The 27587-nt window shown below is 41.0% G+C and overlaps 2 protein-coding genes across 3 annotated transcripts in view; one reads left to right on the forward strand and one right to left on the reverse strand.

Moving 5' to 3' along the window:
- Positions 1–3245, forward strand: part of RAB3GAP2 (RAB3 GTPase activating non-catalytic protein subunit 2) — a 36113-nt gene extending 32868 nt beyond the window's left edge. For both annotated transcript variants that reach the window (XM_065740664.1, XM_065740751.1), the window contains exons 32-35: positions 229–318; positions 403–618; positions 1134–1292; positions 1802–3245. In XM_065740664.1, coding sequence (XP_065596736.1) covers positions 229–318; positions 403–618; positions 1134–1292; positions 1802–1948 — 612 coding nt within the window. In that variant the 3' untranslated portion in view covers positions 1949–3245. The remainder of the gene's footprint in view (positions 1–228; positions 319–402; positions 619–1133; positions 1293–1801) is intronic.
- A 718-nt stretch (positions 3246–3963) lies between these two features.
- IARS2 (isoleucyl-tRNA synthetase 2, mitochondrial) lies at positions 3964–27543 on the reverse strand. Its single transcript, XM_065741140.1, has 23 exons — positions 27306–27543; positions 27036–27158; positions 25619–25775; positions 24946–25094; positions 24808–24857; positions 24606–24715; positions 24429–24519; positions 23973–24088; positions 22190–22359; positions 21762–21852; positions 21407–21558; positions 20054–20214; positions 14647–14749; positions 13957–14050; positions 9671–9779; positions 9412–9514; positions 8364–8489; positions 7923–8054; positions 7216–7322; positions 6265–6410; positions 5915–6105; positions 4382–4526; positions 3964–4240 (listed from the first exon to the last, which is right to left on the reverse strand). Exons 1-23 carry the CDS (start codon positions 27528–27530, stop codon positions 4089–4091), a joined length of 3003 nt encoding a protein of 1000 aa, XP_065597212.1. The 5' UTR covers positions 27531–27543; the 3' UTR covers positions 3964–4088.
- Positions 27544–27587: the final 44 nt, after the last annotated feature.

Consider the following 27587-nt stretch of genomic DNA (forward strand, 5'->3'; position numbering starts at 1 on the left):
TACTAACACTTGCCTAGTAAATTAAGTTTGAAAGCAAATCCTTGATACATTATGACCACGTAAGCAAACATTTTGTTTCATAGTTCTGACTAAAAATACCCGTTTTAGATCTCAGAGAAATAGAAGATGTAGTATGATTTATATGTTACAATACTTCTTGGAATTGGGATCAACATGGATTACTTCTCTTGAACTATATCTCTGATCATGTTTGGTTCTCAATTTTAGGGTAAAAATGCATTTTTCAAAGACCTTACTTCAATTCAGCTGTTACCTAGTGGGGATATGGATCCAAGTGTGTTATCTGTACGGCAACAGGTAGGTGTATGTTTTATACTGAAAATTCCTAAACTTCTGAAGTTTCAAGTAATACCAATTTAACTTTTCATTTTTGCTTTCAAGTTCTTGCTCAAAGTTGTGAGTGCTGCAGTTCAAATGCTGTGTTCACAGAAGGCTAAAGATGCTTCAGAAGAGGAATTATTTCCCTTTGAAAAGGGAAGAAACTGGCCAACTCTGGCTGTGGACTTGGCTCAGTATCTTCAGATCTCTGAGGATGCAGTCAGAATGCATTATGTCTGTGAATTATACAGTTATGGGATGGATCACCTTGGTGAAGAGGTAATAATGCCTTTTAATAATTTTATAGCAAAGTGACATTGTCAGGTATTCTACTGAGATTACGTCCTCATGTACTGAGGATGCCTAGGAGGGTTAGGCAAGATTGCTGTACTCAAAAACAAAAACCTCAGACTGAAAAAGTCAGAGGCTGGAAAAGTACTTTCTCAAGGTGGATAATCTTCCTTGCTGATAACTATCTGCAGAAAGCAACGAGTGGAAACATGGCAATGGGGGGCGAGTTGGACTGCTGGTACAACCTTTTTTGTGGTAACACATTTGACATTTCAGGAGTATGTTCTTTGCTTATGAGTACAGTGTAATAGTTTTGCTTTGGTTTTTTTCTTCACTGTTCAGAAGCTTTTTAATAATATGCTTTATTAACAGCAGCAGATAACCTAAGCAAAGGGAAAAATAGCTTCGAGACTCTTTAGAAGCTTCTCATGATTCAGTGTTTCAAGGTGAGCCTGTGTCATGCTCAAAATGATATCTAGTTCTTTGTATGTTTCTATCTTCAGGCCTTTCTTCAGGTGTCTGACAAAGAAGTGCTTGCATCACAGCTGCTCATACTGGCTGGACAGAGGCTGGCCTTTGCTTTACTTCAGATACAGACAAAGGAGGGAATGGAGCTCTTTGCTAGACTTCCTCCAACGCTATGTACTTGGCTTAAAGCTATGGTAAGTTAAGCTTGATTTACAGAAGATACTATTTGCTTAGACACTGATCTGAATTGACTTTTCTTACTACTGGAAGCAAGAACTAGTTCTCATTTTTCCTGGTGCCAGTTCTCTTTCATGAAGAATAAATGAGTGACTGTGCTGTTACGAGGGGAGGGGAAGTAAGTCTGCAAATTACTAATGATAAAGAAACCCAATCCCAAATTATGTAGTGAAATAGTATGTTGTAGTTGATTCAGACTCTAAAGCCGATTTCTTTAAGTAACTTCTGGTGAAGGTTGCTTGACTTTAATTGAAATGCTCTTACCTTTAGTGTGTGGGAAGGTTTAGGCACCACAATATAAGGACATAAATCTGAGATTTTCCAGAGGAGGGCTACAAAATGCCTGGAGGGCAAGGTGTGTGGGGAGCTCAGAGGGCAGTGCTGAGGTCATGGAAGGCTTTATATATGATGAGGAGGTGGTATTCTGCAAAAAATGCTCTAATGCTGTGTTTGTGCTTTTATATAGGACCCCCAGGAACTTCAAAATGTGCAAGTGCCAATTGCTACGACAGCTAAACTGGTGAACAGGGTGATAGAGCACTTACCAGAGAATCATGGGCAGTACAGCCTGGCTTTGAATCTGATAGAGGCCGTAGAAGCGATCTCATCATGACACCCTTCATTAGCACAGTTCTGCTACGTAGTGCTTCAGTGCATGATTTTACACAACGAGGCTGACATTTACAGAGAGAAACCTTCGTGTGGCTTTTGTTAAATGACAAGAACAGTGCTCCCCACCCCACAAGTCCAGAAGGTAATTTTAAATCGGAGTGTATTTTAAATTCTGCACTAGTACGAAGGTGTTTAGTTTCTAGTACACGTGTCAGTATCTGAACTGCTTAGTTATTTATTTGACTTGAGCGCTTCTTGCATAGTCTGAATTGGGTATATTTGACAGCAGTTTTAGTCAGTTTACAGAATCACCTCTTGTGAAATTTTTTGTACTTCATGCTAGCAATAACTGCTGTGGTTACAATGCTCCACGTGTTGATTTCTCAAAAGAGGCTGGAGAATTAAACCTGAGGAAGGACGTCAGTCTGAAAGTTACCCTGTAATGCCAGTGCTGCTTTTCCAGAAGCTACAGTTGGTGTTGGGCTCCTGTCTGCTGGCTGTGCATAGATGGCAATAGCTGCACTAGAAGCAGAATGGAAACTTACACAAAGGGAGAAGAGCCCACGTTAGAATCAGCTTGAAAGGGAGAACCACATCCCCAGACACCAATCCGGACCCATTCTCATCCAGTTTTAGTCTCTCAGCCTTGTCTCTAGAGTGTGTTGGGCTTCAGCTAAAACTGGATTTCCATCCCTGTCATTTATTATTAAGCTCTGCCGAGTTCACGTAGGTCTGTATGTACTGTAAGATTGTTCCCTGTTTCTTCACTGTAGAAGATGAAGTATGCTCCAAGTCTCTGCACATGTTAACTCGTAGTCAAGACGTGCTTCAGCAGTTGTCCAACTTCACTGAAGATCTCTAGTTCTGAATACCTTAGCCTTAAAAACAAAACAAAACCGTTATATTTACAGTACCTACAGGGAATCATGTAGTGAATATCTTCACTACTGGAGTGGTGTTACAAATTATCTTACATCATTTAGTAGTTTTCCTTCTACCTAAAGGAAAGCCAGGAAGGAAGAAAGTGTTATTGTAAGCTGCTTTATCTCAGAAGTCAGTTGAAATGACTCACTCCATCTTGTAACCTGCAAGAAATGTTCATAGTGTTGCAGTGTTACAGTCAGAATTCGGTCTTACCTCTCTGAAGTATGTGCTGCTGTCATCTTAGGTTAGACTGCCCCTAGAAAACAGCTCTGTAGGTGGCTTGTTCTGTAAGACCTGCTCAGCATCCCCAGCTGCTGAGCTCTGCACTTCAGTGTAGGTGATGAAGGCTTCCTGAGGAGGTCTGACTTTCCTGTAGGGGTATGAAGTCATGTGACTAAAGAAGAGTAAGAGGCCAGGGCTGCTCTGTCAGTTTGGTTCAGTTATGGAAGGGAGTGCAGAATTGAAAGAGGTGTAGGAGAAAAACGCAAGGTGAGATTGGACAGTGGCTGTACCACCCTGCCTGGCAGCACTTCAGACCTCTGCAGAAACAGGCAGGCCAGAGAAGCAGTCCTGAAACCTCAGGAAAAACAGAAATGTTTCTTAGTTGCATTACGTTCCTGTATCCTGGTACAGCTGTGTAAAGGACTTCACTGTAACTAAACATCATGCCGGAGCTGACACTACACCAATCCAATCTGTAATGTATTGTAAGTAATATTCTGTATATAGCGCTATTTTGTGTCTGATTTGCTGTGGGTTTGTGTAAATTGATTAAATAAAATTTGAGGTTTCATTGCGTTTTTCCCTTCTTAGGGAGCAGTGGTGCCCACTGCTTTTGGTTTTGTTTGGAAGAGGAGATGCTCCAGTGTGAAGGACTGTTTCTGTGGGGTTCTGCAGACCTACCTCCTGCCTCTGTGAAGTGAGCAGTACACCATACAGTGCAGTTACACTTGATACACCTATAGTTAGAGAAGATGGGTTACTAAAACAAATCAGGGTTTTTTTAATCATCATTTTTATTAAGCAGAAAATTCATATACACAGTTAAATATATACATATATTTCCAACCAAAGCAGGTAAATTGTGCTCTGGCTGGGGGGTGTCAGCAGCAGTGCTTCTGAGGGGCCAGGTTTCCAAGGCCTGCTGCTCCACCACTGCATTTCCATGCTTCAGTTACGCAGTACGGTGGAGCAGCCTGCACGTGGGCACTTGATCCTCAGGTGCTTCCCTTTCCAGCAATGACTTTGAGGCAGCGGGGGCAAGGAGTGCTCGAGGAATCTGAGGTGTACCTCCTGCAGCGAGGGCACTTTGCTTTGGCAGTGGGGAGGGCTATGACTTTATACGAAGACTCCTCACGAATATCTCCACCTGTTAAAGAAAGCACTGAGGTCATCTACGTGCAGGTGTAGCTAGCACATTCAATCCTGGGGATGGAGGGGACAAAAAGGACCAAATAGCTTACAGTACAGTCATAGATGAGCAGAGGCGTACCTGGCCTGGTTTTCTTACCTTCTAAGTTAATCAGAAAGTTCCCTTTGACGATGTTTGCATCTGCAGGTGTCTCTTTAGGTATCTCATTCACCAGAGTTGTTTGAGAAGCCATCATTATTTCATTCAGCTGTGACACTCTTGAAGATTCTTCAGCCTGCAGTGCCTGTGGAAGAGAGTTAATTTTCAGACCTGGGTTTGTTCCTCGGCATGCTCCTGCCAAAGGTTAAAGCAAAAATATGAAAAACAGAATTGCGACGTGACTGCAAGAGCTGTCGTAGCCGTGTCAGGAAGAGAGCACAAGTTTGCTTACATACACATCTGCTGAAGTATTTCTATGTACAGCATGTATGCTGAAATCCAGCAGCAAAGCTGAGGTCAACCACTGCAAGTTCTAAGATGCTCCATTCCTTAAAGTAAACATCATTCTTAATGACTGTGGTTCCAACTCAGTGTGGAATGTTTGTAACAAGAGTAATTTCCTTGCTGTGGCCAGGAAGCAAACCTCCAAACTGCTTACACGCATGACAGTGTCCAGGGTTCTCCATTCAGATGTTTCCAAGGTCCTGTGAGCCTCAAAGTAAGAAAGCAGACTTAAGACGATGACTACCAGGGGCACGAGCAGACGTGTTTTTCAGGGAGGTGAGTCCCTAGTGGTGCACCTGCTTAACATAGTCATTAATAACCCTCATCAAGTTTGCAGATGGATAATAGAAAGCCCAGAGGCAGGGCTGGCACTCCAGTGGCTTTCGGGAGGACCATCCATCTGTCAGCAGGGTAGAGAAATGGGCTGGCACAAACATCTTCAAGTTCAATACAGGGGAAGGCCGTGTTGCCCCTGGCAAGGAAAAAACCCAGGCACCAGTGCACTGGTTGGTAAGGAGGGTGGCAGACACACAGGCTGTGAGCCAGCACTGTGCTCTTATACAAGGGAAGACCAACAACAACCTGTACTAGCAGCAGGCCCAGGGAGGTGGTCCATCCTCTGCTCAGCGCTGGGAGGACAGCTGCAGTGCTGGGCCAATTCTGAGCTACACAGTGAGTGAAACAGAGGTGTGCAGTTAGGGACAAAGGGCTGTAAAGCTGATGAAGGGACTGGAGTAATTCATGTGAAATAAGGCTGAGAGAGCTGGGATGTTCATCCTGGAGAAGATAAGGCTTGAGGGTCTTACAAAGGTATGCAGATATCTGACAGGAAGGTGGAATGAAGATGGAGCCTGGCTGTGGAGCCCAGTGACAAGACGAGAGGCAACACACAATAGATACTGGAAGAATTCAGCCCAAGGAAACACTTCTTGACACTGGAACACGTTTTCTAGAGAGGCTCTGCAGTCTCCACCCTTGGAAGTGTTCAAAACCCAGCTGGACGGGGCCTAGGCAACCTGCTCAGACTGACCCTGCTTGAGCCACGCCATTGGGCTGCATCATGTCCAGCAGTCCCAACCTCAGCTACACTGTGATTCTGTGCACTGTTTTGTGGGGAGCACAGCACCGCGTACTGAAGCAGAAGCACGTTTGCAAAAGACAGCTCTAATTTTTAGTTGCATCTTTTACCTCCATTAATTCAAATAGCAGTCCAGGCTCAATTACAATGATGACTTCATACTCCAAAGCATTCTTGCCAGAGATGGACCCAAGGAAAGAGTCTCTCATTGCACATGCACCTTCTATTGCTTCCTCAATCCCAGGTTTCTTCCACCCTGAGCTTGCATTAATCCAGCCAGTACGAAACACACCCTCTGAGTCTTGAGAGCAAAGCAGACAAAAGAAATTTTAGTGTCTTTTGAGTGTTTAAATGAATGAAAATAACAAAAAAAATGGCTTATCTGTGCATTTGTATTCCTTTCAACTCTGCAGTTCCACAGCACGTTAAAAGAAGCCCTTAGAAATGGCATGTGCTTTACCTTGCTTGTAGGGGAGGTGCTGGAAAACCTCCTCTGCCAAGTGAGGAAGAATTGGTGCGAAGGACCGAACTACTACATCTAATGCCTCTGCTAGCACTGTTTGGCAGGAACGACGCTTAGGATCCTTTTCTTCTTCACAGTAGAGCCTGCAAGGCAGAGATGAAAGCACTAAGTATTATCTTCGTATTTCTGTTACTAGTCAAGAGTCAGATTTTACATGGAATGTAGTACTGTGAGGCTTTAAAGGACAGAATTCTGACCTAGTGTGTCTAAGGAACGTTTTTTCCTAATTCCTGACTTACAAGTACAGTGATAAGGGTACACAAGGGTGTTGTGTGCTCAGCCACATCTTTTCAGAGGTAGGAAAGCTCTGTAGGTTACATGTTCATTGAGTTCACTGTATAGAAAAGAATCTTTTCTTGGGGAGGTGAGCCTGTATCTCTGTTAGCCCTTTGTCAGAGTCCCTGCCTCCTTCCCTTGTGACAGGGACCTTCCAAACTTACAGAGCTAGCAGATGAAATCAATACTCCAAGTCACATCCTTATTAGGATTCTTCATCAGTTTCTTAGATCAGTAAAAGACAACAGGCTGCCCAGCTAAGTGCTAACACCCCTTCCCTATAAACTCCCAAATGTCACAGACTTACACACTTCTACACAAGAAATACCCCTACAAAAATCTCTTCTTAAAACATAGTTTCAACATGCACGGTGCTCTGTTACCTTTCAAAATGATTCAGTGCCCCTAGCGGACAGAACAGAGCAGCACACTGATCACAGAAAGATTCAGCTAACATCAACTAAGCTCTCCTTGCATGCCTGAGTGCACGGCAGCACGACCCAGAACTGTATTCACTCAACATCTGCGTGACGTTACTACCTTCACCTCAAAGGGATTCTGTTTTTTCTTCCCCCCTCCTTGATGACTTAAAGGCAGCAGTAATGAACTTACCTGTCTTTGATGATGCTGAAGTAAAAGCTCGACAAGTTTCTGGAACAGAACGCTTGCAATAATCGAACAACTTTGCTGTAATCATATTCTTTGTATGCTTCTGTAACCTGGGAGAGGGAGCAGAGAGACACTGGTTTTCATCACAGCGTACGATGACCACTGTGGGGAATCTGAAACGTGGACTGTGGAAAGCAGAGTCTGGGAGGATCTCTTTCTCAAAAGGTTGTTGAGGGGAAAGGTGTTAATTGAGCTAACTAATCAGGACAGAAATAATTTTAGTCCACGTTTTAAGTGTGAAGTCAGGGAGAATCTCAGAAATTATGTCAGTACTTTGAGCAGAACGACTCTAAATGGCATACATTACTAAATGCTGTCATCCAGGAGCTTTCTGAGTAATGCTGGATTCGTTCCTTCAGCTCCTATTTCTGAAGGTTTCTAACTTGAGGCCTTGGGGAGGAGGGAGCGGGCATGGCAAAAGCAGGTCAATGTCAACAACACGATGCGAATGTTAAAACCAAGGCCTTCCCCTTACAAGTGGAAATGTGCTAAAAGAAGCACATATTGTCTCCAAAGAATAGCCTCAGTGATTGTTATTTGTATCCTGGTGCTCGCTTTGCTCGCACACTTAAAGCACGTTCCTCTAGAAGCTGTGACCAAACTAAACTGTTACACAAACGTATATTCATCTAAACAGAATCTCCTCATACCTTGCTGCCGTAGCTTTGCAATAAATGCAGCATGTATTGGTCTACTATGTACATCTCTGAAGGAGGGATGGCATCTGTTTCTGGATTGAAGCCAGCCATGTTTCCCAGCATGAAGCGTAGTGTATTCCGAAGCTAGGAACAAAGCAGCCAAGTTAAACGTGGATGGTCTGCACTTTAAATGAAACACAAAATGAACATGTCCTACAGCAAATTAATTAAAACTGGTTGCTTTTTCAACAAGGGGGTTACCTAAGGTTGCTGCAAAAAGCACGTGCTTATCCTTCACATGTTTACTGTTTGATCCACATGCATGAGGGGCACAGCAGCGCCCACCTATGTGAGCTCATAAAGCTCCAGCTGAAAACCTTTGCCACAAATTCCACCTATCCAACACCCAAACCTCCCCTTAGAACAAGGAATATCAGCACAGTTGGCTGTTACCTTGTTGATGTCATCTCTGGCAGCATTGAGCACCACAGGGCCAATCAGCACCTCAGTAAAAACGTTGGATTCAGCCACCCACCAGCGGAGAACGTCAGCACCGTACGGGGGGTCCTTGGTGTGATCCTGAGTAGAGATAGAGAGGAAAACGGGTAGGGGTGCCCTGCAATTCCACACTGACAATGCTGTGCACTTGTCTGTAACTGCACACAGAAGCCATTGCATTTGGAGGCCTTCACCCCTCCCTTGGCAAGGCTAACTGCTAAGCCACGACTGAGAACTGTGTATGGATGACACTAGAACTAAGGTAAGTTAAGATAAATTGCCCTTACAGCCTTGAATCCTTTGAACTCTTAACATTAAAATGTCAGTGTCAATGTTATGTATCTAAAACATCTGAAGATACATGTATCTTCATGCTGTTTTCAGCTCCTGAAATGTCTCCCTCTAGAAAGAATGCAAACTATGCTGTTTCATTGAACCAGATAAATAAGCCTTTGTAAGGACCAATTCTTTTGTCCAGAGAAGAGTAAAACCTGCTTAATAGCCTCAAGAAAGAGCAGGAGAGGGAATAAATTCTCAGCATCACCTCAGTGCAGCCCTCCCTGAACCCCAAAAGAAATGCAGTTCCCCAAATCACCAAGTTGCCCCGTTGAGACCAGAAGGCTTCTGGGCTGCAAACACTGTTTTGATCCCCATTCTGCTATGCACAACAAAATTTAGATTAAAAACTTAAATCCCACCTCCCCATCGTTCTGTGCACAGTGATTGTTCTTAAATTAAAAAGGAATCATTCTACATCTGCCTCAAAACGTATTTTCTCATAGCTGAGAAGGCCTTTTTTAAGGCACTACAGCTGATACAAAATAACTCGAGGTTTTTATCCAGCCAAATGGAACTGCAAAGTAGCCACAGTCTCTGGAAAAGCTTTCTAGAGTTCTGCTTCATGACAGCTGTGTAGAGAAAACCATACTGCAAGCCAGCTGCAGAGTCTGGCAGTGAAAACTTCTAACAGGCCATCCCAGGGAACTCCAAGAGTTTGACTTACTTCACCTCCGTTGATTACCACATCAGGGTCAACCACATTGCCAATGGATTTGGACATCTTTTCCCCTTTCTCACCAAGAGTAAATCCATGAACTACCAGAGTCCTGGAGAAAAGATTTACAGAAAAAAATAAAAGACCTGTATCTGGTAATGTTATGGTTTCATTTCTCTTCTTTATATGTGAATGTCCACACCATCAAAAGCCTAGTATTTAATAAAGGAGCACATAAAGGTAATGTGTTTGCAATCCATGCACTTACTTATATGGTGCTTTTTTCCTTGTTGCCAGGCTAGTTAATAGAGAAGATTGAAACCAACCTCCCAGTTGGTCTTTTCCCTCAAGGTATACATCTGCTCTTTGCTCTGTACCTATAAAAATAGAAGGTTTGTGAGTATGTTAGTTTGTTTTAAATATCAGCTTGTACCTTTGAGCAACTAACACTTAACAGAAAATCTCTGCAAGTCATTACTAATACTTATTTTGCCCTTCAAATGCAGTAGTTACTTCTATGAGTGGTGCACGGTTACTTGAACACAGAATCATACAATCATAGTATTGTGAGAAGAAACATTTCCTAATAACCACCTTGAGGTACAACATTATCCAAGTGATACAATTTTGCAAAGGTATTGCAAAATCTGTTAAAATCCAGGAGTTGCTGAACTCCAGAGCTTAACAAATAAGTGTGCTTTTCGCTTGACAAAATAATAAATGATGGAAGCAGAAGCTATCACACTCAGAGCACTTAATGAGAAGACCTCAAATTACTTTCCAGATGTTCCTAATCATACCTGAAGGACCCAAGAAAACATCTCAAACTCTGGAATTGATTAATACAAAATCTATGCTGCAACCTGACATTCCATCAGCTGGGAATTCCTCGGGATCCAAGTCACGGATGTAGTGTGACTGCCTAGCCTGTGTAATTCACCAGGGATTTTCGCAGACCAGGAAGCTCTCTATGTGACATTCACCAGTGACAGAATGTACATTTCTGGTCACTGGCCTTCCTGGAAGGTTAAAATTTCCAGGCAAGCGTTAAGACAACGTGAGAACACGTGTGAGAGAGGATTCTGGAGGAGCATGGTTGTTAGCTCATTCATGTGAAGGCCGAGTGGAAACGTTACTCTCTATAAAATACTGGAGTACAACAACTGCAGCTAATGAGCTCTGCTCAGTTTTAAACTTTCAGTTCCTCTCGTCCTCTTCCTAGGACCCCTGAGACAAAGCCTCTTTCTGCTGCTGACAGCCTGGATTTATTTGCTTAACCTAATGGAAGTTTCGATCTTGAGATCCATCCTGCAATAAAAGGAAGTTCAACATTACAAAGGTCAAGGCCACGCAGTCACAGCCAGCGCAGGGAGAACGTGTGGGTGCATGGCATGGTTTTTAACACATTTGTCTATTCCTTCCAAAAGATCTGCAAAGAGTTTGGGTTTTGAAAGCAGACGTAGGGATCGGTCTTTGTCTTAACAGATGGCAAAAAGTGTTGTGAGGACAAGGCTTGGTTACAAAGGAAAGTGGAAAATCTATTTCCAACAGCAGCAGCGACACATTTGTTTTACAACCAGCTCACTGCACGCTGCTTCTAGAGAAGTGAGCTTCTCATGGAAATGACAAGCTAAAGCTTAGGTGAGAGAAGGGTGAACACACAACTGATGGCACACTGCTGTTGCTCTTTTCTGACAGGAACACAAACGCGTGGCACGCTGGCTAACGTGAGTTTGAAGGGGGCCTGAATGTCTCATCTCTGTAACATACAAATGAATGCTGGATTTGAACACACAAAGCCTGGCTTTAAAGTGCACAGGCAGCTCCCCCACCTCAGGTTCATTAAAGTTACGGTGGTTATACCTAAATTAATTAGCACCATGAACATTTCTTTCTCAATTGAAGAATGCATTCAGTGAGGCAGCAGAGCCTTCAGTTACTCATTTTACATCCAATTGTAGTACATAGGTCATTAAGAAGAACGACAATTTATGATCCTCCAGGTTTGGATTTCAAGATTCCATATCTTTGATCTTACAGACTTTGACTTTTGGATTAAACGTATTGTATTTTAATGCCAGGAATGAATCAGCTAAGATAAATTCAAGTCTCTCAGTCAGCACAAAAGTTTAAGCACACAGATAGGTAGGTCGTAAAATAATCACATTCATTCCGTTAAATATTAGCCAATAAGATAGGGAATGGGTTATGCTGAGAATTACCATCACTGCAGTGTGAAACTGCGGGTGAAAAGAGGTGTGACTTTAACCAAGAGCAGGCCACACACCAACAGAGCTCTGTGTGCATTCCCATACAGAATGCTTTGAAAAACAGGAACTTTGGGTTTGTAGTACACTCTGCCCACGTGGAAAATGAGATTTATTGCACAATTTTAAGAAGAGAGTTCCCCCAAAAGGATGCTCCAGAGCCAGCTACTGAAATGAATGCTATCAGAAGGTTTCTTTCAGCACTTGAGGAGACAGAAACGTGGGATGAGGGCACACAACACTGAACTGCTCAGTGAAAACAGAGCTATGCAAACACAGAAGCAAAAAGCATCCTCAGGAAACCTTAACAGCAGAACGGGGTTTGAGAGCACATTACACATGAGGATCTGCTCTGAACAGTGCAAGCTGTTTCACACGGGATCGGCACACGATCCAGTGCTACCTGTACAGCATTGGTCTTGTGAATACAGTAACAAAATCTCTGCTCTCAATGCGTGAGTCGCACTTTACTGTCGCAGTGCCAATGCACAATGGCACAGTAACACCTACTTTGGTTCTGGGGCCCACACAGCTCCATCTCATTAGATGAGTGTTTTACTCACACACATAGCGCATCTGATCCTAAGTAAACTCAGACTCAAGTTCCCCAAGTCACAGAGGTGATAGAGATACTTGTTTTTGGGACAACAGCGTGGTTTTTGTTTTGCCTTGGCAGGGAAATCTGTAAAGCTGTTAACTCCTGCTGATCACCATCAATTTACAGTTTTCAGTAACTTCAGCTCACAGTGGAAAGCCACAATTAGCAACATGAGTCACACGGTTTTACCCATCTACTACATCCTCCAGTTGTCCTCAAATAACTCACGTGCTGCAGCCCTTTAGCAGAACCACTGCTCTGCATTACCGTCCTCACAAGGTGAGCAATAACCTCTGTTATCACTCATCTCCTACCACAGAATGAACAGGTAGCACTTTGCAGGTAGCATGCCAACTCCCATGTGCCAGTGTCCTTTCATGACTTCAAGCTGCAGGAAGTTCTTCTAAGCAATTCTGGATTTCCCCCTGGATTACATCTCTTTTCCCCAAAGAAGTGTTTGGGAAAAGGAACCAGCCTAGTTATTGTGTTTGTAAGCCTTGCCAATTACTTTTACTTCCATAGGAAGAAGGTCTGCATAAGGTTTTAAAAGCTGGAGCACACTGAGAAATACAGGACAAAGCTACTAATTCAACAAATTCTCTTCCAAAGAGCAAACTTCATAAAGGGAAAATTAAATCACATCCTTTCTTTACACAGGATTAGAGAGTTTTTGCATCCTGAAGCGTTAAGCCCTCAGAGAACGCGTGGATGTAATTGCACATAAAATACCACTACTTCTCAACACTTCTGAAAATCAAACTGAGCCAGAAACTTTTCTAAAGTGAATGAACTTTAACGTATGTAAAGGTCCTCTATAAAGTGAATGTTTGCTGATGGTACTGTTGCCTGACCACGTTGCTATGAAATAAAACCTCTGGTACTAACGTGTTTTATAATTCAACAAGATTGTTATCACATAATTGTGTACTGAGGGCTCAAAGTCCAAACTCGGTGCATGGGACAAGACTCCTCCTCCAGAAAGGACTCCTGACTTTGGACTATCTTCCAGGCAAACAATGTGTTTTACACAGGTGGATAGCTGAATACACACTACGTAGTCTGAATTGAACACAAAATCATCTACTTTTCTATATTTTTTTCTGTATTTTTTCACTTCCAGCAGACCTGCTGGGGGGCAAGTACTGACAGATGGAACTACAGACAACGTATAGCAAATAAAATATTTTAAGCAGCAATACATTGCTTTAGTAGCTGAAAGTAACCAGGAATGAAGTGCTATTGTAACCCACATTGTTAAACTTTCTTTGATTCAGCAATTGATCGTAATTTTGTTCTGTTTCAAATACAATTCCCCAGCACAAACTGAAATGTATTCACTGAAAAATAATTCAACGGTTACCAATTAGCAGCAAAATACCTTGGCTATCTGTGCCATGAAACCTCTATACCAAGAACAAACATGCTCTGATGAGGAGATATGATGTATGACACATGGCAGGATCAGACTGAATAATGTATTCCAAAAATCAATCACAGCTTCAACTATAGAGAATATGAGCTTGCCAACACTGAGCCCTCCTCTTTACGAGCAAAAGCAGTTGAGGTCACAACCAGTTTGCTGTTTGCATAACCTGACTCAGTTTTGCTTATACCAAGAGCATCATGCAGAACACTTACATTTTGTTCTCCAAATACTATAAAAGAAAGATCAACACATGAATTGTGTACCTTCCAAAACATGAGCCCAGGATGTTCCACTATCGAACCAGATGTCTAGGACATCCTGCCCCTTGACATAATCCAAAACGTCACGACCACCAGCCTGTTGGAAAAAGAAAAACATTATTAAGAAATGCAAATCGAGCACTCCGTATCACTGATGCTTTTCAAAGCCAGAAATAAAGTGCATTTGGTTTCTGGACCAGTTTTGCACAGGTTACACTACCAAACTCCACAAACAAAACACAAAATAATTCAGATATGTAATTACTGATGAAAAACCCAAACAGACAAAGGAAAAAATTACCAAAGAAACTGTGATGGCAGAGTAGCACTACAGTTTCTGTCAGCTTTCTAACACAACTGTAGAGGGAACAATAAAAAGACAGGAAGGACTAAGTACAAATTCAGATTTATTTTAATGGCAAAGACTTTATATATAATCTGGGCTGATAATTTAGTTAAATAGAATGTTGGCTTCCTCTCCATCTAAAAAGAGGAGGATGGAGTTCTTGGCCACAAATTAACAGCACAAATCTGAGTTTTGCCTTATTCAGGTATCACTTTCTGAATATTCCTTTCACAAGATACGTTCTCACAGAAGCAGAAGACTGAAAAGGACCTTGAGAATTTATACTTTTCATTACTTCTCACCACTGAACCATCTCATGCACTTGCTGCGTTTAAGTCAGTGATTACCTTTGCTACAGCCCCTTTTGATAATAGCTGCTCAACAGGAAGGGTCCACCACGCATCTGTTCCTTGCTGCTCCACTATTTTGATGACATCTGTGATTGTTTCACTGGGTTAGTAAGGAAAAAGACACATTCAAAATGACACATTGAACTGTTATCCACGAAGGAAACAAGTGAAATAATCATCTGGCACAACTGTCTTGAAAATACAGAAAGTTAAAGACCTAACTTCCTTAGAGTCAGCACTTAGTCTTCTATTTGGACACTGACACATCTTCTCTGTACTGCTGTTAAGCTGAGCTGTATCCCTACAGCATTGACTCGGCTCTCACAAAGTTTAAGCATGAAAATCTAAGTTCTCCAAGCAGCTGTAAAACAAATTATTACATAGTAACACCACAAGGTAGAAAACACAATTTGACTGTTGACTGTGTGGATAAAATTGCACTGCCAGACCTCCCAAGGTCTCCTCTAAGCAAATCCACATAGAACAACAGAGGATGATTTATGGAGAGAAAAATGCTAACCAGTAACACTTCAAAAATGGCAGACCACTGTCACTCTTGCCCTTCAGTCCTGACTAGATGCCATTCACCTTCCACTCTAAGGATCCCGGGACACAGTTTATAACTTTGTAATGCACCTGCTATTTATCTTGGTAAAACAACGTTTAGGAGCTCCATTACTGACAGGTATCTTTTCCTTTCAGAAATGTTTGCATAGAGGCTTATTTGTCCGTACTTCCAGTTGTGAAGTGTTACCTCTCAAAGACAAATGCAAACAACTCCAGCTCTGGTAGACTGCCTGGAAGCTAGCCAGCAAGCATCCCACATGCCTCGTCTCCTCTGGGCTAAATGTACAAATTCAGGAGAAAGGCAGTTCAGTGACAGCAGGAGTCAGTTTGCCAGACAAACGTCTCACCAATTCTAAGCTTTAAGTAAAGGAGCTACAGCCTGAACCACTAGCACTCTATCCATCTCCCTTGTGGAACCAAAATGAGTGCTTTCACTCACTGTAAGTGTGGTTGCCCACACCACACAGCAGTTATCTAACATTGTAGAAACACCATTTCTACAAGACACAACATGAACTAAGCTTTCTTCTTGTGTATCGCTACGCAGCGTAAGAGCTTACAGTGTTATTTTGTGAAATTATTTAAAAGGCATTTTAATGAACAAACAGATACAATTATGCTGTATATGAAAGTTCTCAGACAAGTATGAGAAGGTCGGACTTGTTTTAGGCACCCCTTACAGTGAATAAGGAGTCCATAACTGCCAGGTCAACTTGCTATTGAGCAACCTATTCAGAGTTCTAGCACAGTTTCAAATCAAGACATAAACATTGTGGCAGTGCAATTTTTTTTTCTATTATATAGTTTTCCTACAGAAAAATACATAAACATTAACAGTCATCCAATCAAGTATTTCAAAGGCGACAGAGTTAAGACTTTGAGGATGCAATTTCACAAAACCTTTTCCCCCCTACATTTTCAAAGAAAACTCTGAAAAAGAAAAAAACCAACCCACCCTGTCACTCTAATCTTTTCCTAGGATCCCTACGATTAGCTGTTACCAGATGAGAGAAAAATGAGCATATTTAAGTTATCAGTAGTATAAGGAGGAAGATTATTGCAAAGTACTTCTGTGTAGGGTCCAAGATAAAACCACCTTCCTCAAATAACTACTCATCACTTTATAATCTGTGAGCTTCAGCGTGAGCATGGTAATTCCCAGAGTTAGCAATAAACACCACTGTAAAACTTTGCCCTGTATTCATACACGGTATCTGGAAGAACTTGCACTACGTGTCATTCGCTACGTTTTTAACGCTGAAACTCCTACGGCAATTCACGCTACCCCGACAGCAGCCAATCACTCTGAAGGCTGATATTGATTATGCTGAACACTTATTTAATGTGTTAACAGAAATTAGGCAGCATTAAGATATAGACAGGAGGAGAAGAATACAGTTCCTGATGATCTCCCGACCTCTTTTCAACTGCAGTAAAGAAGACAAGTTATCTTCCTTCTAACTTCAATCTCGATACTTCAGCAGTAAGTATTGAGGTAAGCTGCTATTGCTCGCAGGTGATGAGACATTCAATGTTTTAAAAAGCAAATTAGAATGCACAGCAGAACTATACCCAAAATGGGGTTTTTTTTGTTTGTTTGTTGTGTGTGCGTGCGTGTGTATGTGAAGCTAATTCACAAGACAAAAAATAAAGTCTGTAGCTCACATTTATTTCCTGGTCTGGAAATACAAAACTCTGGTTTTGCTTTTGGATCTCTTTCTCTCCCCTTCCTCAAGTTACACAATTTCCTAGAATCAGATAATTTTCCTCAAGAAAGAGATTATATTTTAGAAGTGGAGAAACTGTTTCTTTGGGTGTTTATTCTGCTTAGTTCTCCACTTGTGCAGAAAAATCATGCTTGTATTTCTATATTCTCCTAGTTCTTAGTAGAAATTACAATAATTAAAATGTTTTCTCCCATAGGTTTTTGTTATTATTTAATTTCTGGATTGTAACATGATGAGGTGTACTCTACAAAAAGAATTTAGCCTTCAGCAGACCATTACATTTATAATCTCAGACAACATTATCACAAATTCAAATCTACTTAAGGGCTATGTGGGGCCACAGCAGCAAATAAGAAGGCTCACAGGGAGATGTGGAATCAAACCTGATGCGTAGAAGATTACATTCTAGCTTTCAGCTTTCAAGTTCCAAAGAATAACTTTGTGGTCACAAAAAACTGCGGCTGTTAGAGACCAGCAGTTGTATCTTAAAAGAGGAATATCCTGAAGACTTGCATGTGACAAATGCATGTGGTCTGACTCACAGAGGGACCCCCAGCAGTTTGTTTTAGGGATTTTTTTCCCCTAAATCTTATTTTTATTATTATTTATTTTCTTACAGTTGATAATGCACAGACAGGATCATTCAAGACAGACCACTGGTGCTCTCATATGTAACAGCAACTCCATGTGGACTACACTGACTTCCAGTGGAGATGCTGTTACTTTTGATAGTGGCTCAAAGACTCCGGATCAGCTGCTACTGGAAGTACATTTATCCAGCAATCAAGATAGGAAAACAGCTTGTGTTTTGAAATGTAAGTTACTTATTGTTGTATAAATGATATTGAATTATTTGCACGATCTATGTATGAAACTTCTCATGAGGTATAAATAAGTCAGCAGCCTGTTTTCAAGATGACAATGCATATGCAGTGAAATGTTCAGGCTTACGTATTTACTGCAGTAAGAACTGGTGTCCAGGAAAATGACCTATGAATTGACAGACTGCTTTCAAAATGTGCCTGTCATTTCTATAGGCCAATATTCTGTGCACTTCTCCTACTCTGGCTGCTAAAAGTCTGCTTTAAATCTTTAATGCTCGTTTCACATTTGGCTTTGAAAACTTCACCTCTACTGTAGAACGTTTAAGGAGAACTGAGTAGAAAGGAGCATCAGAAGCTGTCAGTGGAATTAAATAAATCTAATTTTGCAAACACACTGGATAAGTCTCTTTTTCCCCCCTGGAACAACGCTCACTGAGCATGCTGTTGTATCCTTCCACTCATTCACCGACATGTGTGACTGCCGGGCCAACACCCACACAATGGGGACAGCCATTAATCAGTGGCAAAGCCTGTCATGCCAGAATGCCCTCGTGGGCACACATACAACTCCTGAAACCAACTCACACAGCTCAAGCACTTCCAGAAGACATGTATTTTACTGGTTTTCAGGATAACTTTCTTGTATCCCAAAAGAATTCCCTTACCCCCCTCCTTTCAAACGCTTTATGTACCGGATGGGACTGTCATACTGGGTCAGCTCCTCCAACTGCTGAAGGAACAATTCCCTCACAGTGCCCTTCATGTCTGATTGCCAGCTGCTGAACTCTTATCTATTTCGCTATGCTCTTTAGTTTGTTGTAAAAGTGTGTCTGTAATGACTTTTAGCAAGCTCAAGGAACAGACTCAAGCCTACTGTGCAAACAGACTACAGTAAGCATTCCTCAGAAATAGGGAACGTTCATACCAAAAATTAGTTCTTTTAAAATATACTAACAATTTCTGCAGGTAAAACGATTTCACATTCCACAAAGCCTCCACATTTCCTGATGTGCCTCAGCATTACCCAAGTACTATAAATGACTACAGTTATTGTACTCATTTCTCGGAGTTATTGCCCTCTGTGAGAGACAAAGTACTTATCTGTGCACTAACACACCCAGTCACACCAGGTAAAGCTAAGGACTAACTGCTTAAAGTCCATTCCCTACTGCCTACACCCCAACTCTTGCTACTCATTACATTTACATGTTCTGACTAGCTTCTGGAAAACAAGCTGGACAATTTCTAGAACATTTACTCATCACCAAAATAAAGAAAGTTCTGCAATACAATTAAAGTTAAGTCTCCAGATGTGTCATCTTATTGTCCATACTGAATTTACACAAACATTTCTGAAGTTAAAATGCATAAAATGGAGTTCTACTGGCATATAACAAGGCAGAAAACAATTACAGAAATAAACAATGAATATGGAACTCTATAATATTATTTTTATGAAACGACCTCTTAGAGGATGCTCCCAGCTCAATACCCCTCTGCTGCACAAAGGAGTAAAAAACAGAAACCTATTAATTCTTAAGAGAGAAAAAGGACTGGATTTGACCAAGGTTTCCTTTTTTTAAAAGCACAGCTGGATTTCCTCTGCATTACGCTGTCTGGAATTCCTGAAATTCAGTGTTTGCAATAACTGGATACTATTAACAAAAAATGGCAGAAAAAGGCATTTGAAGCTCTGGACCAACCAAATTACACAGCCAAAATTCACTCACTCCCATTATTGAAGCTGATTCTTCAAAACAACTCTATTTGATTTGAAACTAAGTGTAGTTATTCATTCTCTAACTGATTTGGTTATTCTTCTTCAGATTTCTCACTGGTAGTGAATTTCAAATAGTTATTTTGTCAAAATATCACTGTTAATTCAATTCACAGTGCTAAGATGACAGCTAGGATCTATTCTTGTCACAACTTGCATTTTATTCCTTGCTTAAATATAGAAGTTGGTGACTACTGCCTGCCCACTTAACTTGAAGATGGGAGGATGGAAGTGGCAATTACCATCAAGGAGATTCTTCAGACAAGTATCTAAGTAAATTGATACCTGCTACTTACATAAAAGTCACCTTCAGTAATGAGTTTTTGACTGTTTAATTTATGGCTACATTGGGTGTGTGTATAAATGACTGCAAGTAAGAATAAATGTTTATACTGAAATAGTTATAAGAAGTTCTATATGATACTACTTATCTAAGTTTCATAGTACTGTATAATTGCAGTAGAACAGAGCTCATTCCTTCATTTCTCAGTATATAGTTAGATGAATACCTGTTTATCAGGCTTTCTCCTGTGTCCTTCTGATAAAAAACAGGAATAGGAACACCCCAACATCTCTGCCGTGATATACACCAGAACGTCCTTCTGTCCAGCATTTCCAGCATTCTGCTCATTGCAGATGCAGGAATAATTTTCACCTTTTTTAGCACTTCCTATAAAGTAGACAATAAATTGATGGACAAGATTCAGCATTCAGACACACACTGTTCTTCACTAACAAACAGTCTAAATACATACAGTCTAACAGAATCACAGAATCCTTAGAGCTGGAAGGGACCTTTAAAGGTCATTCAATCTTCCCTGCAAGGAACAGGGACATCCACAGCTCCATCAGGCTGCTCACAGCCCCATCCAGCCTCACCCTGAAAGTCTCCAGGGACAGGACATCAACCACATCTCTGGGCAATATGTTCCAGTGCCTCACCACCCTGACTGTAAAAGAATTTTTCCTTACATCTAACCTAAATCTACCATTTTTAAGCTTGAAATCATTTCCCCTTGTTCTATCACAACAGACCCTGCTAAAGAGTCTGCTTCCTTTCCTGCAGCTCCCGTTTAGACGCTGAAAGGCTGCTACCAGGACACCTCCGAGCCACGTCCTACAGCAACTAATATTGGCTTTTTCCAGTCCTGATTCTCTAGCAGACATACCCTGTGTGAGTTAGAAATAGCTTTAGCATCTCTGCTTTGCAACTACATCTTGATACACAGTACCTGTACTACACAGCATGAGTTACACCTCACTCCCCACCCCACTGAATAACTGTCTTATTTTAGTTCTTGCTAGATAAGGATGAATATGGAATAAACAACTCATGCCCTGATTAGAGCAAAATCACTGCTACCCAAGGCAGCCTAAAGCACTGCTTGGAGTTTTCTATGCAGATGTACAGAATTTCAAAGAGCACTGCATGTAAAACAAAAGTTTTAAAGTGATTTAAAACAGGACTACGGCAAAATGAACAGATGATCACATGAAGGCATATGACCTTGCAAGACTACTGTAATAGCAAAGCTAACTTTACTAGTGATAAAAATATTGTGTTTCAAGGTTAGACCAGAAGAAACAGTTTTAAAAACATTTTAGGGGAAAAAAAATCGGTATCTCTTTAAGAAACTTAGAGCTCTCCTGTGAAAACAGTGAACAAACTTATCAGTCATTATTTGTATCCCGAATTGTATCAATACCTACAAAAATAAAATGACAACATTAATCGCTTCTATAATATTCATCAAATGTGTTCTGTCTGTACAGGTCTGCAGTGACCTGTACCAAGACCATTTCCCAATTCCAAGTATTACCAGTCACTTTTAAATGTCCCACAGAAAAGCAACGTAAGATACCTGTGCTGCAGCCTTTACATCTGCTGTGTTTACAAACCATTGCTTGCTGGCACGAATAATCATTGGTTTTTTGGTCCTCCAGTCATATGGGTAGCTATGCACATATTTCTCCTCTTTTAACAAATTCCCTGCTGCTTGAAGCATCCTAATAACTAAGAAAAAAATGAGGCAAGATGAAAATCAGGTTTGACAGCAACACTTGTGTTAACCTCAATTAATTCCTTTCCACGATGAACACATAAGAAGTGCTTGCATCTCATCCATATTCAAAACATCTTGAGTTTATACAAACCCTCAAGATATAGACGCATGGAAGTAACAGAAATAGTTTAAAGGCTAAACATCAGATACTTACCAGCTTCGTTTCCCTCTTCAAGCACACTCTTGTTTTTCAGTTCAGGACCTGCAGCTTCAGTAAAATACCCACTTTCATCCACAAGGCATTCCTAAAAAATAGAAACACAGATCATGTCAGTAAATCACTAAATGGCTATTAATTACTTTTTTTGGTATTCAAAAGTGAGTTAAGTACCCTGCTGAGTAGCTACTTTTCTAATGAGAAGCAAATCACGTTAGATGCTTCAGGTTTAACAAACTGCAAGTAGTTAGTAGCTTACCTTCAGCCAAGTTAATTTGACATATGAGAAGAAACAAGCCCCGTGATGTTTGCAAAAATACCACAACCACCTTCCATCAAGTCATTGGTTAGTGTCTGAATGACTTAGCAAATTAACAGTTAACCAACAGTTACAGAAAATCAAGAGTAAAAGATGAAATAAGTACCGTGGGTAGCTGATGGTGAGAAGCTACGCTGTAGTCTTCCATACCATGAGCTGGGGCTGTGTGAACTAATCCTGTTCCTTTTGTCATTGTCACATGATTTGCAGGTAATAGAGGAGACACTCTGCCAGGAATCGTGGGATGAGCACAAGAGCCATCGGCTAAATCTACACCTAGTGTAGGGAGAATAAACAACAGTAAAAATGGAGAAAGCAAAGAAACAATTCATAGATCCAGCTTCTTATCAAAGAGCAGAAATGGCACAAATGATTGTATGCACATGATACTTTGCATATGTCCTGCTACTTAACATTATTTGTTGGTTCCCACACAAATGCTTTCAAATTCTCTGTATTTTTTTATTTTGCACAGTTTTTTCTTTGAAATAATAGCTTTTCTTCCACCTTAGATGGTATTCCAGAGGCAGTGATATTCCACTTAGAGATACTCTTCACATTCCCACTTCTTAGGGACAGCTATCTCACTGTTCTACAAACAGACCTCAGATTAGGCTAGCAAACTTGAATTTGAGATCTCTTCTGAACTCTACCTCTAAATACTAATATTGCCATGAAAAATTCATTTTAGTTCTCTACAGTATACGCAAATGGAGTCCAGAATAAACGAAGCTAGTGACAATTTAAAGTTTAAACTAAAGAAAAGAAAACACACAAAATCTTAGTGGTAAAGCCTAGCTGAAAATCCAGAATCAGAGCTTAGATCATCCTCCAGGCTACAAAATCGCTTTGTTCTTAGACCATTTTCTTCTTACAGGGAATATATTCAGGAATTGCCCTCAGACAGCACACAAATACAGAAGCTAACAAATACAAACAGCTGCTATATTACCAGCAAATAAAAAGAACAGATGTATTTCTTGTCAAGAAGGTTCAGTACTCCTATTGTATGCTATCTGAAAATCATACAATTCAAGAAAGTAGAACCTGTGAGGAATACACCTCCAGCTAATTTTGTCATTAGGTAAAAGCAGATTATTAAGTGGAGAAACTGATAAGATTTTTTTTTCTCTGAAAAAAAAAAAAGGGATGGAAAAACACCAGAATAATGTAAAAAGAAGTCACTGAGATAGATTTCTCACCTCCTTCAGATACGCACGTTTACCTGAATCACAAATACAGGCAAATGACCAAAATCCACGACACAGTAAAGAATTCAAAACACTGAATCTGAAGTCTGCCTATAACAAAATATTACTATGGACTATGTTGGGATGCAAACTTAACTGCTTTAGTTTCTCAGTACAAACCATAATCTAGGGTACCCAAATCATCCTCATGGTGATGAAGGCTTAAGACAATGAGACAACAAAGCACAACAGTGAGAACTGAAGTGTATTAAATGACAACCTTTGCTGATAGCACCAGCAGTTATGCTGCACTAGGGTTTTTTTTTCCCAGTAGTTTTCACATTATTTAGCAATTGGGCAGTCAGTAAGCACACCTGTAACCAGCTCCCTGTTCTCACCAGCAAGGGCTGAAAGACAGATGAACTGCAATGAGTATAACTAAGATTTTGATCCTAAACAGACTTCCATTCCATGTTTAAATTTTTCATGTGTGAACCCAGATTTTAAGAAGTACTTTGAAATTCATGACTGAGAATTTCAGCTTCAGTACACCAGTACTAGGCTGACAGACTATTCATTGTATTATATTATTATAATAAAGCACATTCACATAACATAAAAAAGCCATCAAAATGAAAGCAGTTTTCAATTACTCATAAGATTTCTAAGCATCTTAATATAAACAATATTAAAATCTACCTTTACACGTTGATACAACCTCAAACTGTGTGTCCAAAACAGCAGCTGTAGATTCAACTCTATCTGCAGCTAGAATGAAGTGTTCACCAGTAGTCACACACTTCACAACTGAATATCTACAATGTAAATATAGATTTATGATACTAAAATAATTACAAACATCGTAAAGCTAAAACACAAGAATCATGTCTAAAATACAGCAAAAAAGGCTTTTAAGATGCACATATCCAATTCACTTTTAAATCCCAAAGGAATTTCAAGATAGCATAGCATCAGAAAGAAGAATTAACTAAAAATGAAAACAGAAATTAATATATTAATTGAGATAGGGAACGAGGTTTACAATTCCGTCGCTTAAAAAAAAGATGCCTTCAGAATGTAAATGTTGCTGTAAATGTTTTAACTTTGCTGATAAGTATTGGTAAGAATGATGAGATCAAAGTGAAACACACATACTCTGAATCTGGCATGTAGCAAACTGCTTGATTCGCCGGCACGGTCCAAGGTTGCGTGGTCCAGACCAACACACTCGTAGGGGATGATCCATCTACAGATGTAAATTGGAAGCACTTAACTTAGAAATTATGATAGAAATAAAAGCTATCAGTCTTAATATCTGCACAGAAGTCATACCTATCACAGAGGCCAGCTTAGGTGGTGACTTCAGCAGGGGAAATTTCACGTACACAGAACGACTGACATGCTGCTCATTGTACTCAAGCTCTGCTTCAGCCAAGGCTGTTCTGGGTAGGTAACAAACACAACAAATATGCTTAAGTATGAAAAGCTACTGATAGCCTTGCTAAAACTTAGAGGGCAAAACGTTGATTCTTACTTTGCTGAAGGAGACCAAAACACAGGTTTATAGTCCTGATAAATGAAACCCTAAAGAGGAAAGGGAAACAAATGTTAAGAGAATCAAAGCTCACGTAACAAATCAAAACATACATACTTCAGGAGAAAGCCAGCGCACCTTATCATACATTTTGTGGAAAATTCTCAGCTGGTTAGCTTCATACTTCGGATCAAACGTATGGTAGCAGTTAGCCCAATCTGCCATGATGCCCCAGCGAATGAAGGAAGCTTTCTGTTTCTCAATGGCTCTTTCTGCAAATTCTCTGGCTGAAGGGAATAGTTCCATTAACTATGTGCTTTAATCCATTAAGACCAATATAAAAACATTTAAAATACATCGTTAACATATTTAAGAAGAGCCTGAGCTGAACGTGTTGAAATTATACACTAACTACTGACATGTATTATATAATTAGTCAAGCTAAATATATATACATTTCATAGAAGTAGTTATATAAAGTAACTGCAAGAGGTAAAAAGATACGGTTAAGTAAAGCAGAAATCTAAACCCTCTGTCCTGTTTTTATTTCTCAACTCTTGGTCAATGTGATGCGCGTCCAGTACAGCAACAAATTCATCCTGAATCGAGTCATTCTCCTCCTAATACCATATTGTACTCAGACTGCTTAGCAAATACATACAGTGATCCTAGAAAATGGCAGCAACACCTGATATTAACAGCTTACAATGAAGTACAAAAGCTATATAGAAAACGTAACATTTGAAATATGGTGAGTAATAAGTAGAATTACTTAAGCCAACTTTTCAACATATTGCAAAGAGTACTTTACCTTTTTGTCTAATTTCTACTGGTGACAGTTTCTCAGCTCCTTTGACTTCTGACAATGCCTTCAACTCAATTGGCAATCCATGACAATCCCATCCTGGCACATAATGCACTTTATAGCCTCTCATCATGTGGAAACGATTAGTGATGTCTTTCAAAATCTGAAAGGACAGAAGGTTAGCACTGCAGCTCCCCCATGTGGAGTAGGGACATTATGACTTAAGAGCCTCCTATTAAAAACTAACAAAAGGTGACATAATTAATTTACATTGAAGACTACACGTTTCTGACTTTTCTTGCTCATCACTTAGCACCTCCAGCTAATTTGGCAGAACTTCAAAGATTTCCCATCAAAAGAAATCCCATTCTAGAGAAATGAAAGGTCAGTCTGTAAACTTGCAGGACTTTAAGTGAACAAATCCTACTTGCCCTCAAACATTTAGCAGGATCTGCAGTGTTTGCCTAGTGCAGACAATTTCTTCTTGATATTGATCACTTACCAAAACAAGTGGCTTTCATAAGGGTAAGTTTTTGCAATAGAACCTTAAGAAATTGTGGGGAAAACATTTTAATTTTTCCCATTCTGTAGCATTTGTAAGACTGTCGTTCTCAAGTTGGAATCTAGACACATCCAAACCCATTTAGCATCATTATTTGAAACTGAAATGCTTATTTTAAAAGGCACTAATGTTTTGTCAGTGGTTACACTGAGGGTACTGAGATAAAGAACAATTGCAATGCAACAAAATTGCAAAATATCCTAAGGAAGAAAAAAGAACTCCACGGCACAGCTCAACCATGCACTACAGTAACTGTGTGCATGTTCATGTTAGAAGTTGACAAATACAAATAAACACTCATGCATGTGACAAAATGCAACTCACAGTTAATTGTTTGGGAATGGATTTTCTCTAATCATACTTTCTTGTTTTACAGAAACAGCTTCAAATGAACACAGAGCACACAGGTACTGTATACTGCATATGCTGCTTATGTCATGGTACAGTTTTCATACTATGTTGGTGTCTTACAGCATCTCTGTCACTGTGTCACTTGCTTTTGCTCATGAAGTGAAAATCAAAAGCCCTGAATACTAAAATTAGCCAAACATTTGGAAGAGTTATTAATAATAAATGGTAATGGAGAGTACCCAGAATGTTACAGGAAGCATTCTACAATTGAAAACAGAAAAGCAGCACCGGATCATACAATGCTTTGGGCTGGAAGACCCTAAAGCCCACCCAGCCCCACCCTCAGCTGTGGGCGGGGCTGTACCCCAGCACAGGCTGCCCAGAGCTGCATCCAACCTGGCCTGCAGTGCATCCAGGGATGGGGCACCACAGGTCTCTGAGCAGCTGTGCCAGGGCCCTATCACTCTCTGAATAAATACCCCCCAACAGCACAAAGGAGTAGGTACTTACTTTATTTAAAGCATGGCCAACATGAGGATCTCCATTGGCATACGGCGGTCCATCATGAAGACAGAACTCCTGCTTGGCTTTCCTTTGCCTTTGCCACGAATACAGCTCCAAGAAACCACTCTTCTGCGGAGACAAGAGGAAAACACCCAAACCGTCACCCCTCGACGCGCTTCCCAAAGCCTGGGTGGCTGACCACTTTAAAAACAAATCAAAACAAAGCGCGGTCAGGGTGGAGGCGCTGCCCACGTTGCGGCACGGCCCCGCGCCTACCTGCTGCGTCTCCAGCTCGGCGTCGGGCTGCAGCCGGCCCGGCAGCTGTGCGGCGAAGCGGCTGTGCGGCAGCAGCACTGTATCCCGGTACTGCGAGTCCTGCTGGCTGTCCTCCGCCGGCTGCCGGCTGTTGGCCTCCGAGGCGGCCGAGCGCGGCCGGCCGCAAGCGGCCCCGAAGCGGGCGCGAAGCCGGAGCCCCGGCGCGGCCCTCCAAGCCCTCAGCATCCTCACAGCTCCGCGGGCCACACAGAAGGAAACTTCCGGCTGCGCTACGGCGCGCGG

Source organism: Cyrtonyx montezumae, unplaced genomic scaffold, assembly GCF_038088225.1.
Source record: "Cyrtonyx montezumae isolate F1298 unplaced genomic scaffold, pur_monq_1.0 scaffold_0, whole genome shotgun sequence".
Taxonomy (NCBI): domain Eukaryota; kingdom Metazoa; phylum Chordata; class Aves; order Galliformes; family Odontophoridae; genus Cyrtonyx; species Cyrtonyx montezumae.

What these genes read in the sequence shown, in the direction of transcription:
- IARS2 (XM_065741140.1), bottom strand. Translation starts at nt 27,530, where the DNA reads ATGCTGAGGGCTTGGAGGGCCGCGCCGGGGCTCCGGCTTCGCGCCCGC. An exon ending in TAAGCTGGCCTCTGTGATAG is followed by an intron (nt 24,520 to 24,605) that starts GTATGACTTCTG and finishes TTACATCTGTAG; the next exon opens with ATGGATCATCCCCTACGAGT. An exon ending in GGAGAAAGCCTGATAAACAG is followed by an intron (nt 14,750 to 20,053) that starts GTATTCATCTAA and finishes TTACTAACCCAG; the next exon opens with TGAAACAATCACAGATGTCA.